Genomic DNA, 19,867 nt, shown 5'->3' with positions numbered 1-19,867 from the left:
TTAATACCGCATATAAGTCTGTATACATCTGGAAATGGTTAACAGTTGGGGAGAAAATACTAGATAACTACATTGGTTAGCCTTTTGTTATAACAATAGTGGTTTTTCACAAAATTTTCACAAAATTAATTACACTGTCAAACAGCATTTTTGGAACAGAATAGCGACCCTATAATTCTGAAAGGGCATATTGAGTAGATAATTTTTGTAGAATAAATTTATAGTGCAGCTGGTCTGAATTTTTTGTTATAGTGAGTCAAAGTTTTAATTTTTTGGTCGAAGGGAGGAGTATACTAACTGAAAAAATTGTTGTAAGTTAATGTCTAAGGGAATTCTAATTGTCAGAGTTGTATTGTGGAATTTTATGGGGATAATTTTTGTGGAAGATCTTAACCCTCTAGCTCCTCTCCATAGGGGTCAATTTGACCCTTTTTTCGAGAAAATCAAAAAAAGTCCATTCAAAAAGGATATTTAAGGATTAAAATATTCTACAAACATTTTCGAATACTGTAAAAACAACTTGCTAACAGTTATATACCAAAGTTGGACCATTAAAAAATGGCCGTATTTTTTACGTTTTTTCCAAAACACATTTTGGAATGTTTAAAAAAATTTTAAAATTTTTCAAAAGGGAGCAAAGTTTGTGGAGCTCCTAGTAAATAAATATAAGCTTTTTGTGTAAGTAGTTGATATTGTTGAAAACCTTAGGACTTGAAGCTTAATAGTTTAGTGAAGTGAAATAATTTTATGAATTTTTCGGACGTCATTTATCTCATGAACAAAAATATAAAATTTGAATTAATGTAAAATTTTAACGGTTAACGATATTGCAACAAAATTTGGAAATAGTGTAGATCCAAATGTCCTTAAATCAATAGAATTATAATTTTTGACACTTTTTATTTTTAAATACCAAAATTCCTAATACGGGGAAAATGTGTTCCAAAAAACTATGTTTTTTAAAAAAGACCCTACTGCGATGTCATTTATTGTGTGATAGTAAAATAACATTGTACGTATTTAAATAAGATATAGGGCTATAAAAGAATGGATCGAGGATCGGTGCTTTGCCTCTTTAGAATTTTTTACTCAAACCAAAGTGGCGACCAGATCCACTTAAGTGAGTCAAGTTTTATTTTACATGCCTTTGCATTAGGTTCTCTTTTCAGATCATATACAAATTTCATATAGTCCTGAAGAAAATTTGTTTCTACAAAAGAAAAAATATAGGCCTTTTTTGGGATAAAACGTAAAAATGTTCCAACTTTTGATGCATGTAACTTTTTATATGTACGAGATAACTATTAGAAAGTTATTTTTATTGTATTCAAAATTTCATCACAAATACTGACGATATTTAAAAAGAAAAAATTTAACCTCTGTAGGCCCGCCATATCTAAAAAAACAAAAAATCGATCAGAATTAAAAAAATAAATTAATAAACCTAAATATCTCTTGAACTAAAAGAGATACATATGTATGCATGCTTTTTGTAGACCTCCTTAAGGAGGTCTACAGACCATACTGGGATTTTGGGGATTTTTTAAAAACATGTGAGACCCAATGTTGCGTGTAATTTATCTAATTAACCGTAAAGAGCTTTACTTACAACTTTTGAATCTTTGAAATTTTCCGGAAACATTTTTGTAGAATATTTTAATTCTTAAATGTCCTTTTTGTAAGGACTTTTTTATTTTCTCGAAAAAAGTGTCAAATTGACCCCTAAGATCTTCCACAAAAATTATCCCCATAAAATTCCATAATATAACTCTGACAATAAGAATTCTCTCAGACATTAACTTTCAACATTTTTTTCAGTTGACCCACTGTAAAAAAAAAATCAGACCAGGCATTAAAATTTCACTAGGGTTGATAAATTGTTACATTCTGTAGTCATAGGTTCATATTTCTGAATGATATGGATACCAACGATATGTGGTTTCAACAGGACGACGCTGCGTATGCCACATTGGATATTTGGCACTAGCGATTTGAGGGCATGTTCACTGGCCACCGATTTAACTCTGTTAGATTTGTTCTTGTGGGAATTAGCCACTAACCAACATAACCCATGACATCGGTAAAATTTTTGCGTCAGAGCCATGCGCGCCATCCAGCGAAACCACGGCGGATATTTGCACGAAGTTATGTTCTATACTTTTCAAACGAATCTTATTTAAATTTAAAGGCCGAATCAAAATTTACAAAATTATTATGTTATGAATCATAAATATAGATTTGCTTATGTCACGTAAACATCCATTGATAGAGATTTTCCACAAACTAGGCATTAACTACATTTATCTTAGCATTATTTACTCCAATAAATTAACATAAGGAGAGATAGAAAGTTGGGTGGCAAAAGATCTCCAAAATTAAGATGATCAGATGAACACAAGTCACAGTTAAAGACTGCATGTCTCATGCATCAGCTATTGTTTATAGGTAAAATATATCAGAAAGCCAAGTCATTATTTCCTCCTAAATTCTAAAGCCATTAATGGATTATAATCCATTCCCTTTCATCTTCAAAATCGCAAAAAAATTAAAAAAAAATCGATTTTTTGCCTTCTTTCCCCTGTATATATGTAGGTAGCAAACCGTTCAAAATTCAAAGAAAGAATATACTACAAATATGTACTTAAGATCTCAATAAACAACTTTCTGGAACATATAAACTTCATAGGAATGATTCTTAACACCGTTTAGGTAGGTCAATAAGTTAGTAAGAAAAAACTAAAGGAATTAAGTGTTTTGGGCCCTAAACTATTAAATTATTTTAAACTAAAGCATACTTTTAGGTAGCTTTAAAAAAATATTTCTAAATTTTTTGCTATTTTGGTCTTGAAGATAACGTTTTTTAAGATTTTATATTTTTGTTATTTATGGCAAGGGCTACCACTTTGCCTCAGACAGTAAATCAAAATTCCGAACTGTTTGCAAGATATGAGCCTGAGAAAATTATCACTTTTTTTCAAAAATGACACCGAGCTCCAAATATTTGGAGGCTCATGAAAAAAGTGCATGACTTTGGGAAATACTGGTAAATACGGGTCTTTTTTTGGTCTTTTATCATGTAGTGGTGTCCGTATATGATTATATTTCCCAGACTCAAAAAATTACATACAGTGTTATTCATTAATAATGATATTTATATTTGCCCAATTCACAATTGGTGTCGTAGAGTTGTATCGTATGTCGTAATTTTTTTTATTAATGTTTTGTTTTTGTTTTGAAAAATTTTTTGGAAAAATATTTATAACATACAAGTATTAACTTTATCAAACATATTAAGGGTACTCATTTAAACGCTTAAGTTTCCCATTTGTGCAAATGGGCAAATTTGCGCGACATGTTTCATGAACCCACCTTTTCAATTTTGTGCAAGTTTATACAGAAAATTTATATTTGTCAAATAAAAATACATAAATTCAACAAAAGCTTTAATAATTTTTTTTCAAATTGTATAAATTTTAATTTTAAAATGTTGAATGAAAGTTAAATCTTTGGAACAAACGGTGGTATACATAGTTTGGAGGACTTTGTTTATGTTCTAGCTGTTGGTTAATGTTTTCATACACAATGTCATTTAATACAATCATTCTGTTCCAAAGTTACACAATTTTCATGCACAAAATTTTTATATTTTATTTGATTTTTATTTCTTATAAATAAAAGTAAACAAAAGCAGCTGATTCATCAAATGCACAATAAATTCAAGTTTGCGAGTCTAAATTGTCGCGCAAACTTATCGGAGTTGTGCAAACGAATTTCCATACATTTTTTGACATTTCATTTGCGAGAGTGTAAAAATGCACAGATTGAACAGTTTGCGAGGCTTTTACATGAAAACTTACTAACTTTATAGTAGTAAATTTACATGCATTTTTTAGAATGTAGCTTTAAGACTTTTATTATTGCTCAAAACGATAGATATTCTGTGATTTTTACACGTGCTTCCATTTTTCTTTAAATATTCAAAAATAACTGTTTCCTGCTTTCCGGTAACTGCTTTTTAGCAAATTTAATTATTTTACATAAACAAAACACTGCTATAACTATAAACACACCTTTAATCTTGATTTTAATGAAGAAACATGCTTCCTACACAAACATACACACACTTTGCGTTTAAATATGTGTTTGTATATATATGCAGTAGAAAGCCAACAATAACATAAACACATTTACTCTTATCAAAACAACAATTTTGCTAAGATGGCTTTCAACACTCTCCTACAGCAAAAAAGGGAAGGTACTAAAACACAACAACAATTCCAAAAAAAAACATTGGCTCACTCATGCAAACACACAAACAAACACACTTAAATTGCATTGACTTAATGCAACATTTCATTAGCAATGAAAACAACAAACAACCTGAGAGTAATGACAATAACAACAACAACACGAACACCCACAAACATTAACGAGTATCGGAGAGGGCAAAAGGCTGGCAGGGGATAAACAGCTAAAACATAAACAAAACACCAAAATAAAAAAACTCCAAAAGAAAAAAATGAACAGAAAAGATAAACAACAAGATTAAACAAAAGAATTTTATCCTGTTTCTTTGTTTTTTGTTTTTTTATCTCTGCTTTTCATTGTTTGTTTATTAATTTCGCACAAAGTTTCACACACCTTTTCTCTACTCGGGTGTAGAGAGAGATAGAGATGCCTGCATTCATGCAGAGATACATATGTACATCTGTTTAATAATAAATTTCCAACTCACCTTAGATTTTCTATGCGTGGCCTTCGACACTGTGGCCGATTGCGTCGATGGCTTCGATCCTTTTTACAACGGCAGTCACAGTGCCAAATACACAAAGCTATCGATGAGATCAGTGTTATCACAAATGGCACTGCAAAAAAATGTATTATATAGTTGACCTGATCGTCGTGATTGTAGGACGTGAGGACGACCGTTTTGTTTTTACGCGAATAATAGCACGGATAGATGGCACCCTCGACACCGTAAAAGGCATTGAATGTTTTACACGTGACCGTGGGCGGATAGCCGCACCCTTTGATATTCACTAGGAGGGTGGCCTCCTCCGATTGCGTCCAATCGGCCGTGTAGTTCGTGTAGTCGGTCATGTTTTCTGGTATCGTTATGTTTTCTTCGATAAACGTCACATAGATATGAACACACTTGTATAGATCGGAGGTGCAGCCCTCGCGACATGAGCTCCACGAACAATTGAAAATGCCGACAAGATCTTCGCGTCGCGTAGTCGTGCACAATGTGGGGGAATCGATAAAGTCGTGACTTAGGGTTGATATCGCCGGATCGACGTAGAGGGGAACGAGGAACAATAGAGATGCACCGGCGGTCACCGAAAAGAAGGCAAGAGTGGAGGTACCATAAAAACTGGCACGTTCGCGCCACGAACGATAGCGCCGATTTCCATTTTTCTTTTTTGGAGCCAGTTCTCGTAATTTACGTAACCGTAACTCTTGTTGTTGCTGCTCGAGTAGTAATTCCGAACTGCCACTCCTCATATTATTGTCCGTGCACACAGGGCGATTATTATAGGCACCAGCACCAGCACTAGCAGCGGCAGCAGTATCAGTAGCACTATTAACAGTGGCAGCAGCCGAAGCTGCTGCTGTTGTTACGTTGTGTGATGTGGATGCAGCTGCAACAGCAGCACAGCCTCTGCAAGCAGTCGTGTAAGCGAACGTCGTCTGAGAACAACTCGTTGTAGTGGGAGTAGTTTTTCCTAAATATTGTTGTTGATGTTGCTGTTTTCGTTTTAAGGCTTCACACGTTGAGCAACCGATAACAACAACAGCTGCTGTTGTTGTTGCCGTTGTTGCTACAGTCGTCTTGTAGGGCTCAGATGTTAATGGTGATGATGATTGAGGTGGTTGTTTATCAAGTGGTGAAGAGGATTTGTGGAATGATGTCTGTGGTAATGGAGGTGATTGTAGTTTTGCTGCTGCTGCTGATGATGAGGATGATGCTAATGGTGGTGAGCTCACAACGTTGCTAACAGCGTCTGTAGAGGGGGTGGTGTTGATAACAGTTTTCAGCTGCAGGCTGGGAGATGTAACAGTCGTATCAATTGATGATGAAATGGTTGAAGTAGTTTTCGAAGTACTGAGGCCACCACACAGAGGGGTGGTAGATGTACACGACTCCGAGTAGGGTAGTGTGGTAGAAATGACAACGTTGGAATTCGAGTTCGAATTCGAGGTGGAAATTTTCGTGTTCGTATAAACGTTCTGAGAGCCAGATGTAATATTAATGTTGCTGTTGTTGACAATGTCGTCGTCGTTTTCAGTTGGTTGCTGTTCTTGTTGTCTGTGAATGGCTGCCGAAGTGGAAATGATGCTGGCGTTAGTAGTATTGGTAGTGGCTGTAGCTGTGGTGTTGATGCTGATGTTGTTGCTTTCGTTGGCCGTCTGATTAGCGGCGGCGGAGACGACGACGACGACGTTATTGCTGCCGGCTGCACGGGAAACAATACGATGAGCAGCAGTGGCAGCCGTAGCGTCTGAGACGCAAACGACGTCGTCGTTTTTAATATTTTTTGAGGCTTGTATGTTGCCAGTGTTGAAATTTTTGTTAAGGAAATAAAAACTATACAAAATTTGTTCGGCGTTTTTAATTTTTATTTTCTAACTTTTTTTCTCTCTTTCTCTCAATTAAACAAACTAAATAACATTTGAGATAAATTAGAAATTGAAAAATTTTCTTTCTTTCTTTTTTTGCTAGAGATTTGTAATGAAACTAATTTTGAACACTTTTTTTAAATTTCCTTGATTTCAATTATTTTTTTTTTTTTTTGGTTTTCCTCAAGCAGCTTTAACAAGAGTGTAATGTGAAATCTTTGTGTAGGTTCTGGTGAATAAATTTTGGTTCCTTCTTGCTCTCTTCTGTACACTTAAAATCACAACATTGCACTAAGATAATAACACGACTACTGATACATTAACGTTACGAGCTTAATGGCTGCTCTGTTACGTTTTCATAACGGAAATGCACTCTCGCGTATGTATTTTTGTATTTGGATTTTATTTATTTATTTTCTTATTTTTTTTCTATACACTTTTCTTTTATTTTCTACTACACTCAACAGACACACACCGTTTATTAGCAATAGTTAGAGAGAGAGTATTAGACAGTGAGAGTGACAGTGAGATGTTTGAGAAGAGAGTTAAATGAGTTATTTTAAATTTATTTAGCATAACGTTTGGTTTTTTTTATTACTTTTTACACCCGCACTTTGTTTGAATTTATTTGCTTTTACTTTTACTATTTATATATTATCTCTCTCTATCTCTGACCCTTCATAGCGCTTGCTCTTTTTTCTGCGTACTCTTTGAGTATTTTAGGAGTATACTTTTAGGGAGCTGTTTATTTCACATATGTTGTTATTTTTGTTGTTGTTATTTATTTTATTAAAGGCAAATCAGCTGATTTCAGTGTATTTTAGCGAGAGTTGAATTTGCTTTAATCCTTGTCTCCCTTTTTATATTATTTTCCTTTAATTTCACTTTATTTTATATGGGTGGCCTAGTGATAATGAAAGATTTTGTTTTTGTTTCGCTGTTTGCTCCACAATTTTTATGTATAATTTCTTTTCGTTTTGCACAGGTTTTTTTTCTTCTTTACAGCTGTTTAAAGGTTGAGTGAAAATTGTTTGAAATAGCTTTTTTTATTTTCTATTTTTTTTGTTCTTTGTTACATTATTTACAAAATTATTAGATTTTGTTAGGGTGTTTTTTAGTTATTATAAAAATTATTTAGTTTAAGTATAAAAAATTGTTTATATTAATTATTTAAATTTTAATTTATTTAATATTATTTATAGTAGAAAATTTAAAACTGTTTCACTTTGCAAATTTTATGTTTTTTATATATTTTCACATTATCTGCCTTTAGCATGTTGGGAGGTGCTTAATTGTGTTTGCTGAAAAGATGGAAAACATTTAATTATTTTTAAAATTTGTTTATGTTAAATTAAAAAGTGTTAATGGAAAACAATAATGCTTAGTAAAGGTTTTTTTATTCTTTTATTTAATTTCAAAAATTACCAAAAAAAAACTATATAACAATTGTTTCTAATTTCTAACAGTTTTTTTTTAAATTTTCACACAAAATTTATAATTTATAAATGAATTCAAAAATAAATTGAATTCATTCATAATTTCCCTTAACATCAATGCATATCAGTGTTGGCAGCTGTAAACGAAGGCCATTTAAAAAATGGTGATCAAAACTAGTCGTTTTTACAGTTTATATTATTGTATACACAATAGGGTGTAAAAGTACGACACCGTAATCACATTTTATTTTATGACTTTTAATAAAAATTTGAAAGCATTTTTTCACAAGAAAAATATTTTTTTCATAAAATACGGTGAATTTTTCAAAATTACATAAAATAATTTTTTTTAAATTAAAAAATTTAAACAAAAAAATTAAAAAAATAATGTTAATTTCTGTCCTATCGAAATTTTGATTTCAACACCAAAATACATCAACTCGATTCGATACCATGTTTCAAATTTTTAGTACATGGCCTGGCAGGCTATAAGTCAACTTGACGAGCTTTTAAATTTTTAAAAAGTCGACTTATCAAACTTTCTTTTTTATTTTAATCGACATTTTTTGACTTTTCGAATATTTTCAACTTTATACCATATCTTAGTGTAAACAAGTAAAAGAGTATAGTCGGTCAACCCGGCCACTTGAAATCATACACCCAGTACTTTAAAAATTTATATGGGAGCTGTGACTAATTATGTACCGATTATTATAAAAATTGTTGACATGACTTTTGAATATATATAACTTATTTGTATTGTAATGGACCGATTCTAACCAAATTCAATAGGCTTTGTCCTTGGGGAAATACACTGGTGCATATTCCTATAAACGCACCTAAGTTTTTTCTGTATTTATGTTATTCTCATCCAAAAGAAAAAATTAACGTTTTTAATGAGAGACAACTTAACTATACTTTTTGAAAGTAAACAAGTTTTTTTCTTATTCTTGTTGTTTGCCTTAATTATGCGATCAAATGATCTTGGTGTTATTTTAAGTGGAAGATTCGTATAAACGCAACTTTTTCTATTTGAATCAATAAATTTCATCACTTTTAAAGATGCCCAAGGGAACTTTTTTGTCAGATCAAGAAAAGATTAAAATTAAATTTGTTCACGACCAAGGATGTTCCAATAGAGAAATTGAACGTAAAATCGATCGATCGGAAAGTGTAGTGCGAAATTTCTTGAAGAAAGATCAAAATTATGGAGTTCGCAAACCTACAAAGCGAAATACAAAACTAACAACTTAATCCAATAAAACAAGAAGCAACCCGCAACAAATTGAATTCCACATAAATAAAGAATAAATTGAATCTTCCAGTGACTTCCAAACACGTTGCACACATTTTACGAAACGATGAAAACATAAAATGGAAAAAACCGAAATGTAAACCAATGCTAAAAAAGCACCATAAAGAAAATCGTCTAAAATTCGCAAGAAAATATATGAAATGGACAGATGAGTGGAAAAAAGTAATTTTCTCTGACGAAAAAAAATTTAATTTAGACGGTCCTGACTCATACTCATGCTATTGGCACGATTTGAGATCAAACGATGTTCGGATATCAAAACGTAATTTCGGTGGTGGCAGTCTTATGGTTTGGGCAGCGTTTTCTGCAGTTGGCAAGTCGAAAATATGTTTTGTTACGACAAAAATGAATAGTGCGATTTATAACGAACTGTTGGAAGATGCTCTTCTCTCATTTATGGATGAAAAAATGGATGAAGATTGCATATTCCAACAAGATAATGCTGCAATCCATGTTTCTAAGCAATCGAAATCTTGGTTTAATGAAAACATAATTCCTCTGTTGGACTGGCCGGCTTGTAGTTCAGACTTAAACCCAATGGAGAGCTGTGGGGATACATGGCCCGTAAAGTTTATGCAAATAATGCCCAAAATGAAAGCATAATGACTGTGACAGAGCTGAAACTAAGAATTAAACAAGTCTGGGAGGAAATTGATTCCAATCTGCTTAAAAAATTAGTGGAATCAATGCCAGAATATATTTTTGAAACAAAGGATCATCCACACATTATTAATAATGCTACAGTGGCCCATAAATTAAAGTGCGTTTATAGGAAAATACCCTTAAAAATGGCTGTTAATCTCGAAAATTAAGTAAAAATAAATAAAGTACAAATGAATTTTTTTGTAAACAATATTTTAAGTGAAGTCTTAACTAATTTAATAAACAAATTTGTAGCCCCCTAAATATGTTCTGCTTTAATTTTTACAATCTTTCTAAAAAAAGTAGTGTGCGTTTATAGGACTATGCACCAGTGTAGAACAGTTACTGCCATATTTTGTCGAATTATCTTTGACAATTGCGATCTGTAGTTTGATTGCAGGGTTTACATGGATAGACGGACGGACACGGACATCGCTTAAGTGATCTTGAGCGGATTGGTATATTTTTATGTGGGTGTTGGGACAATATTTTTGCATGTTACAAACATCAGCACTAACCCAATATACTCTCCTCTCTATGGAGATGGATGGTATAAAAATACGTAGTTTCTACCATAGGGTAACATAGAGACGAGACGTAATTGTCAAAAACATAAGTCTGTTGTCAAAACATATCTCTTGCAACAACAAAATACATGCTAGTCATTGTGTTTTGTTGTTGTATCAAACATATTATTAGTTGTATTTTTGTTTGACAAATCGGAGTGTATCGTCTCTAGGTATAATTATCTATGGTTTCTATATTTATTGATGCTATTCGATTTTGAAATTTTTCAGCAAAAAGTCGATTGTTCGAACAATCGACTTATAGAACCCCAGTCTCAAATGATTCAAATCTATGTTCATGTGTTCAAGTAGATACATATATGTTTTAAAAAAGTACGAAACTCGAATTGTTCGAATTTCTAAAAAGAATCCTGGATGTCCACGAACACTTTGTATGCAAAGTTCAGGTCGCATACAAAGTTAAGATATTTCGATAAAATTTGGCACATACATTTTGCGTTCGACCCAACAACAAAGCCTATTGAAACTGGCTGAAATAGGTTCATCATTTCACCTAACCCCCATACAAATGTCTTCCAGAAATATAAATTTTTTTCAGAAATGATTTACTCCTACACAAATAAAAATTTTAAAAAATCATTTTAAATCAGATTTAAAATTCCTTTTAAATCACTTTAACGAGAACAAGATACGTAATTTTGTTTGTGTTTAACAGCCAATGTTAGCGGACTACCTCGCGACTTGATAATATATTGGAAAAATGTGAATTTCATCTGATTATTAAGCATTGTTTTTTCGGAAAAAAACAAACATTACTCAAACGAAGACTAAGCTAACTATGGGAACTCTGCACCATCAACTTTTTTTGTTGCCTTACAAGCATGGAAGATGCCGATCATTCTTGAAGCCCAGTTGAGGTCTCTACAACCAAATCAATTAAAAAAATTTCGATGTGGTGTTGGTCGATCAGAGATTTAAAAGTGCGAGAGATTGTGGAAGTCATAGCGACCTCACATGGCTTCTTGCTTTCAATTTTGAATGATCACTAGGGTAAGAAAAAACTTTCCGCAAGATGGCTGCCGCGATCAGCCAGTTTGAAATGGCACCTTTATTTCCAAAATAAGTTAATTCTGTCGCACTGTGCAGTGGGCCCTGGGGGTATTGTATATAATTTCCATAATTTTGTTTTTTCCTGTATCCATTCATAAACTATTCCCTTCTTAAACAAATTGTTATCCACACTGGCCTTTTTGTATGCTGGCCATTTTTCTGTGTATAAGTAGTTTTGCTTTTCATGCAACAATAACAACAACAACAGCAACAACAACAACATTAAAGGCCTACATTAATTCATTGAGTAGTCCCATTTTGTTGTATGTTGATGTAGGTTAGTTTAAAATCAGGCCATTTAATACTTTTTTTTCTTTCTTTCTTTTTACTTGTTCCAATGTGTTTTCTTTCAAATATTTCAAAGTATGTATGTTCAACATTGTTTTTTAACAGGTTTTCCACTAGTCTCTCTCACTCTCTTTTGTTAATTCTCTATGTATAATAAAATGTTTTCCTGAAAATATGCAACGAAAATCGGCAAATACAAAAGGATTTTAACAGTAAATGAGTATAACCGTAAATTTGTTTGTGTTCTCTCTCGCTCTCTCGCTCTATATCTGTTTGTTTTATTAGAGAAAATGAGTTTCACTCAGTTTTAACAAAAACAAGTCAATTTATTATAAGTCATTTGCCCTTATTGACTGTAACCTTAAAAAAAAGAACGAATAAAAACAAAAACAACAAACTATAGTGGGTGGTATATATTATTTATGATTTTTCTTTTAGTGCCTGTTTCTGTTTCTGTTTTTTTTTTTTGGTTTTTTGCAAAAACAAAGGAAAAAATCCATGCTGGTTTTTCGTTTTTCCTTTTTCAAATTTCAAATGTGTACATTTTAAAGTAGAAATAACAACAAAAACAATTTAAATTTTGTTGTAGTTGTAGCTGTAGCTGTTGTTGTGTTCCTTCTATTTTTATAAATGTGTGCTGAAGAAAATGAAATATTTCTTTTTGCACAAATAGTTGAATGAAATTATAAATAGTAAGAAAGAAAAAAATCTAGAAAGAAAATCAATAAATTTAATAATAAAATTAATAGTTGTTGTAGTTGTATTTATTACATGTTGTACAAAAAAAAAAAAAAAAAGCGAACAGCGAACAGCGAACAGCGATTTATTAAGGAAAATTATAAACAAATTATAAAAAAATGCAAATTGTTGTGTCGAGTGGACGAAAATAAAATACTTTTCAACTTTGTGTTGTTCTTATGGAGATGGGAGTACATAATAAATTACATTTAGTACATTTTAAATGGCCTGTCATTATGTATGTTTGTAGTCAACAGGTGCTGATGAAATATTTGTATTTAAGTACCCCATATTCTTTCCATTGCCGCTGATGGTAACACTCAGCGGGCGTATTAAGAAAATGTCAAAGATATATTTTTCTATTATGAAGACATTTGAGTGCAATATAGGTTTTATAATTTTTGTTTTATAACAAAACAGGATAAGAAGATACTTCAGTCATCACTCAGTCTATCTTGCTGCACTGTAGGGTCAATTAAAAAATTCGGAATTTATCAAAGATGGCGTATCTTTTAAACGCGGTTTTTGTTTTTAAAAACTTATATGTCATTTTGAAGGGTACATATCTGTCATTTATTCTCAATTAGTTATAGAAAATTATAGTGTAAAAAACAAAGTTTTTTGTTGCTTCGAAAATGTAGAATTTTATGACAACAAAGCGTCATATGCGGGAAGTTTTGTTTGCTTTGTTTCATTTGAAAAAAAAACCGCTGAAGCCTACCGACTGCTCAACAAAGCTTATGGTGAATGTGTTCTATCGGTTTCAACGTGCGAGAGATGGTTTGTTGGCTTCAGAAGTAGTGATTTTGACACGGAAAATAGGCCAGCCAAGATTCATCCAAAATCTGGGAAATTTGGTACCATACGAATAGAAGCCGAGAGACCTTGAAAGACAATTTTGCATGGATTTGAAAGATTTTTATATATTGGAATCTACTAGAAGAGATTGTTTAAAAACCTCTGCTGAGTCAAGAGTTATGTGCAATCGAATTAAAAGAAAAACAAGTAAGAGAGCTATATTCGGCTGTGCCGATTCTTATATACCCTTCACCAAATTATACTTTAAAATAATTTTTTTTAAATATTTTTAGGCAAACAAAATTTAATTTTTTTAAAAAAAATTTTTTTTTGAAATTGTTTTTTAATTTTTTTTAAAAAACGTTTTTTCCAAATTTTTTTTTTAGTTTTTAATTTTTTTTTTTTTGTAAAAAAAATTTTTTTGATGAAAAAAAAATTTGGGTTTAAAAATATTTTTCCCGATTTTGACCCATTGTAGGTCCAACTTACTATAGCTTTATCTACATCGTTACAATGGACATTGAAATATCTATTATTAGATATCCATATTGTCTATATTAATGACTTAGTAATCCAGATATATGTAGATCAAAAATCGAGGTTGTCCCGGTTTTTTGCTCATATCTCCGTTATTTATGGACCGATTTTGCTGATTTTAAATAGCAAACTTCTCGAAAGCATGTCTGACAGAATTATTGAAGATTTGGTTCCCGAAGATATCTGGGGTCTTCAGAAAATTGATTTCAACAGACAGACAGGCAGACGGACATGGCTTAATCGACTCCGCTATCTATAAGGATCCAGAATATATATACTTCATAGGGTCGGAAATGAAAAATGTAGAAATTACAAACGGAATGACAAACTTATATACCCTTCTCACGAAGGTGAAGGGTATAATAAAAAAGTAGTTTTTCCGCCATCTTTTTTTTCTGAAAAAAGAACTTACGTTAATTTTAAATTATACAGAAAATAATAAAAACATAAATAATGTATTTATATCCTGCTGACAGACAACATTTTGGGAAATTCTATAGAAGTAAAATAATATCAAAATTCTTATTAATGCATGGTCAGAGCCTTCAGAAGTAGACCTATTTTTTAAATAAATTTAAATTTTAGACAACATTTTCTCTAATCTATATCTGCTTTCAAAAAATTTAAACCTACTTTCTATGTCCCAATTTGTTCTTAAATATTTTGCAGAGTCAATAATCTAAAAAATACAATTTTTGGGATTTTTGAAAAGTTTTTTTTTGGGAATTGTGGGATTCTCAATATCTTTTCTTTTCAATCTTTTGTTAATATTAAATGTGGATTTGCGATACACCAATAAATCTGAAAATTTTTTGCCGTTTTCGATTTTTCATGATTTTTAAAAAAAAAAATTTGATATTTTCATGAAAAAACTACTGAGACGATTGAAACGCAATATATATGTGAAAATTTGTACATAGCATGGGGAAAATGTTTATGAAACATTTATGTATATCAAACAAAAAAACTAAAAATTTTTGAAAATGTGCTAATTTACTTAATTGTGAATAAATTGAAGAAATAATCAATCGATATTTATGATCAATATCTTATTTTGGTTATATTAAATATGGCTTTGCGAAAAAGCAATAAATATGTAAATTTTAATTTTGTAAAACAAAAAAAAATTTGGTATTTTCACGTAAAAAAATATATTTTTTGCTTCAATTTGTTATTATAACTCCGAAACTACAGAGCCGATTGAATCGCAATATATGTATGTGTTGGAAAAGAATTGTAAAAATTTGTACATAGCATGCGGAAAATGTTTTTAAAATTCAATCCATCAAAAGAAGAACATTAACTGCACAATTTTATGTATATCATACAAAAAACTAAAATTTGTGAAAATGTGCGATTTCATTTATTTGTGAATGAATTGAAAAAATAATCAATCGATATTTATGATCAATATTTTATTTTGTTCCTATTAGATGTGGCTTAGAGAAAAATCAATAAATCTGGAAAATTTTTGCCGATTTCGATTTTTCATGATTTTTTTAAAACAAAAAAATTTGCTATTTTCACCTAAAAAATATATTTTTTACTTCAATTTGTTGTTATAACTCCGAAACTACTGAGCCGATTAAAACGCAATATATATGTAAATGTTTTCAAAATTCAATCAATCGAAAGAAGAACATTTACTACTCAATTTTATGTATATCATACAGAAAAGTAGAATTTTGTGAAAATTATCGAATTCACTTAATTGTAAATAAATTGGAAACAAATCAATGGATATTTCTCATCAATATCTTATATTCTTCCTACTAAATGTGACTTTGCGAAAAAGTCATAAACCTGAACAATTTCTACCGCTTTCAATTTTTCATGATTTTTTTAATACAAAAAAATTTGCTGTATTATATTTTTTGTTTCAATTTCGAAATTGTTTCAAAATTCAATCAATCGAGAGAAGATCATTAACTATTCAATTTTATGTATATCTAACAAAAAATTAAAATTTTCACTTAATTGTGAATAAATTTGAAACAAATCAATCGATATTTATGATCAATATCTTATTTTGTTCCCACTAAATGTGGCTATGCGGTAAAGTAATAAACCTGTTTCTACCGCTTTCGATTTTTCATTAATTTTTTAAAACCAAAAAATTTGCTATTTTTATAACTCCGAAACTTTTACATATCACGGGGAAAATGTTTTCAAAATTCAATCAATCGAAAGACGAATATTAAGTACTCAATTTTATGTATATCAAACAAAAACGTAAAATTTTGTGAAAACGAGCGAATTTACTTAATTGTAAATAAATTGGAAAATAATGAATGGATATTTATGATCAATATCTTATTTTGTTCCTATTAGATGTGACTTTGCGATAAAGCAATAAATCTGAAAAATTTTTCCCGTTTTAGATTTTTCATGATTTTTTTAAAACAAAAAAATTTGTTTTTTTCACGTAAGAAATATATTTTTTCCTAAGTTTATTTTAATAAAATCAGACTAACACATTTGAAGTTATGAAACAAAAAATTTTATTAAAAAATTAAAAAAAAAAATCTCACCATAGTGGTTCCAAATCAAAATCTAGGTGGACAAAATTATGAAAATCGGTATCTTCAGAATTTGGAAAAACTAAGTTTTTTCGGAAGCTGACAATCTGCTCTCCTCCAATACAAATGGGTTTTTCAATTGGACATTTCGTTTTCTCGACAGAAGCGCCAGAAGTTCAGCAAATTTTGAATCATATTTTCGTTAATTTTTTTTAATATTTTACTGCTTTACTAAATTAGATATATCTCAATTGTTTTACGATATAGAAATTCATACTTCAAAACATAGATAAACTTTTTCATTAAGTGTATATCTTATATTTATGGGCCTCTCCATTTTCCTGTTATAGTCCTTTACACTTGGTTCTCAAATATACTGATATATTTTTTTTTCTAAGAATGTTATATAGCTTGCCAAAAAAAAAGACCGTCGAAGCCCGTCCAATGACTATATACATCATTTAAAGAAACTTCTGGGGAATGTCTTTGTAAAAAAATTGTAGCCGCCAGCACCCGCCGAAATACTTTTTTTAATTTTTACGGAATGGAAATTTTAGAAATATTTTTTTATTTATTATTGAATTTTATATATCTAGACCCTACTGTAACTTGAAATATAGTAAATACAGATCTTTTTAAAAATTTTGTTTCAGAAAGACATGAAAAAGTATTTTTTTTAATTTTTTATTAATGAGTTTTATATGTATATCAAAACCCTACTGTAACTGGAAAACAAGTTTACATTTTTTTGGAATTGGAGATACCAATTCTATATAAAATAAGTAAGAAAGTATGGTCGGTCAAGCCCGACCATATAATACCCTACACTAAGTAAAAGAGTAAAAACATATTCTTTTAAAATTTCAATAATTTGTATTTTTGAGTGATTTTCGGAAGTGGGCCTTATATGGGGGCTATGACCAATTATGGACCGATCACCATGAAATTAGTTCGTGTGATTTGTGTCTATATGAAAGTTTACTATGTTGAATTTTGTGAGTATACCAAAATTTTTAAGCGATTTATGCACGTTAAAGTGATTTTCGGAAGCGGGTCTATATGGGAGCTATGACTAATTATGGACCGATCGTAACAAAATTTGGTGACATGAACGTATTTGGAGCGGAATTTGTGGAGATACATATATAAATTAAATATTTATGACCGATAAAGTCCAATATCGGAAGGACATTTGTATGGGGGCTAGGTGAAATAATGGACCGATTTCAGCCAGTTTCAATAGGCTTGGTCCTTGTGCCGAAAAAATAAAATATAACAAATTTGAACGAAATATCTTCAAAATTGCGACCTGTACTCTGCGCACAAGGTTTACATGGACAGCCAGCCAGCCAGCCGACCAGACGGACGGACGGACATCGTTTAATCGACTCAGAAAGTGATTCTAAGTCGATCGGTATACTTTAAGGTGGCTGTTAGACTAATATTTTTGGGCGTTACAAACATCTGCACAAACGCATAATACCCTCCCCACTATGGTGGTGCAGGGTATACAGAGCTCCAAATAATTTTGCCCACCTAGATTATGATTTGGAACCACAGTGCATAGAATTGAAAATGTTTACTATATAGTGGTTATTTAAGCCTTTTTTTGCTGTTGACCTGTGAATTTGCACCTTAACAAAATAGTTAAATATAGAAATGAAAAATTAAAATACCGACAATAAAATTATTATATGTATATGCAACAAAAATTAGTTAAATATGCAAAAATATGCAGTAAAAAGCAAAATATTTTAAAACATGCACAAACAAAACGATGGCAATGTTCTTAAAGTTGTCTGAAACGGATAACAAACTAACTCATATGTGCGACGTACAGCAAAAAAATATATAAAAAATATTTTTGGTTGCCCTGATTATCACTTTTATTATTTTTTTTAATAATTTTTATGCCCATACTATCTTATATTTCGTTCTTTTGGTTTTAATTTTACTATTGTTTTTTTGTTGTTAGGTGGCTTTTATTATTTTTATTTATTTTTTTTTATATTTCATTGTTGTATGTACGAGTATTATTACTTTGCGTGACTTAGGGAAGTTGGTCATTTATTTATTTATTTTTTTATTTTTTTTTTGTATATTTTAGTTTCAACTTTATTTTACATTTTGCTCATTAGATACACATGGTGGTTCTAATAAAATAAAAAAATATTGGGTTGATAGAAGTGTAGTTTAGTGGCAATGTGTCTTTGTAAGATGTGCGTGTGTGTAGAAGTTCTTTTTTTGTTTTTTTGAACATGTGGGTGTTGCACGCACACTTCATCAACATCATCATCGTCATCATTGCCACCACCACCATTATCGTCATCATCATCATTATTATCATCAACCCATGTGTCATAGTTTAAAAATACAATACATATAAACAAGTAAGTATTTGCAAAGATAGAATACTTTTATATTTACTATATATGTATATGTACATGTGTGCAGATGTATGTGTAAGGATTTGTTTATTTGTATGTATGTATATCATATATATACACCTCTACATTTACACAACAATAACAATAGTAATAATACACACTCATATGGTTTAAAAAACTATGATTTCATTTTAGATTTTTATTATTTTTTTTTGTTTTGGTTTTGCTTTAATTTGTTTTTTTTTTTTGTTTGTAAATTTGCTACACTTACAGAAATGAAGTGTTGAATTTATAAATAATGACTTATAATTAAAGAAAAATAAACAATTTCAAATGCTAGGTAATTTGTAATGCAAGTACTTAATTTGTTTATAGCCTGTATTGAAATGTGCCGACTCATTTCAGTAAATAAAAAACAAATTTGATTTGTTTCATTGCAACTTTTGTAACAGTAATATTTTGAAAATTTACTTTGAATTGAAAATGCCAATATTTTAAAAATTAATGAAGATTTTAAGAAAATAAGCTAAAGTGCCAATTTTTCATCATATTGATAGTTTTTCTGTATGAGTTACAATAGATGGCGTAACTTATGAACCCGGTTTTATTTTTAATAACTTATTTGTAATTTTGAAGGGTAAATATCTGACATTTATTCCCACTTAGTTATTGAAAATTATAGTGTAGAAAATATTTTTTTTTTGCTTCGATAATGTCGAATTTTGTACCAAGAAAGCGTCATATGGGGAAAGTTTTGCTTTACTTTTTTAATTTGAAGAAGTAAGAAAGCTATATTTGGATGTGCCGAATCTTATATACCCTTCACCAAATTATACTTCAAAATACAAATTTTAAATATTTTTAGGTAAACAATATGTTTGCAGTTTTTTAATTTTTTGGAAAAAAAAATTTTACGAATTGCTTTTTTAAAATTTTACATTTAAAATTT

The 19,867-nt window shown here is 30.5% G+C and overlaps 2 protein-coding genes across 2 annotated transcripts in view; both read right to left on the bottom strand.

Annotated features, from left to right (window-relative positions):
* Positions 1–5,726, bottom strand: part of Teh1 (tipE homolog 1) — a 40,439-nt gene extending 34,713 nt beyond the window's left edge. The window contains exon 1 of the mRNA XM_065515551.1: positions 4,736–5,726. Coding sequence (XP_065371623.1) covers positions 4,736–5,505 — 770 coding nt within the window. The 5' untranslated portion in view covers positions 5,506–5,726. The remainder of the gene's footprint in view (positions 1–4,735) is intronic.
* A 33-nt stretch (positions 5,727–5,759) lies between these two features.
* LOC135963611 (uncharacterized) overlaps positions 5,760–19,867 on the bottom strand; it is a 45,823-nt gene continuing 31,715 nt past the window's right edge. The window contains exons 2-3 of the mRNA XM_065515540.1: positions 5,815–6,589; positions 5,760–5,765 (exon numbers count right to left, since the gene is read on the bottom strand). Of these exons, the coding sequence (XP_065371612.1) occupies positions 5,760–5,765; positions 5,815–6,589 (781 nt within the window). The remainder of the gene's footprint in view (positions 5,766–5,814; positions 6,590–19,867) is intronic.

This window comes from Calliphora vicina, chromosome 1 (genome assembly GCF_958450345.1).
Source record: "Calliphora vicina chromosome 1, idCalVici1.1, whole genome shotgun sequence".
Lineage (NCBI taxonomy): Eukaryota > Metazoa > Arthropoda > Insecta > Diptera > Calliphoridae > Calliphora > Calliphora vicina.
This window is presented reverse-complemented; position numbering and strand designations above follow the sequence as displayed.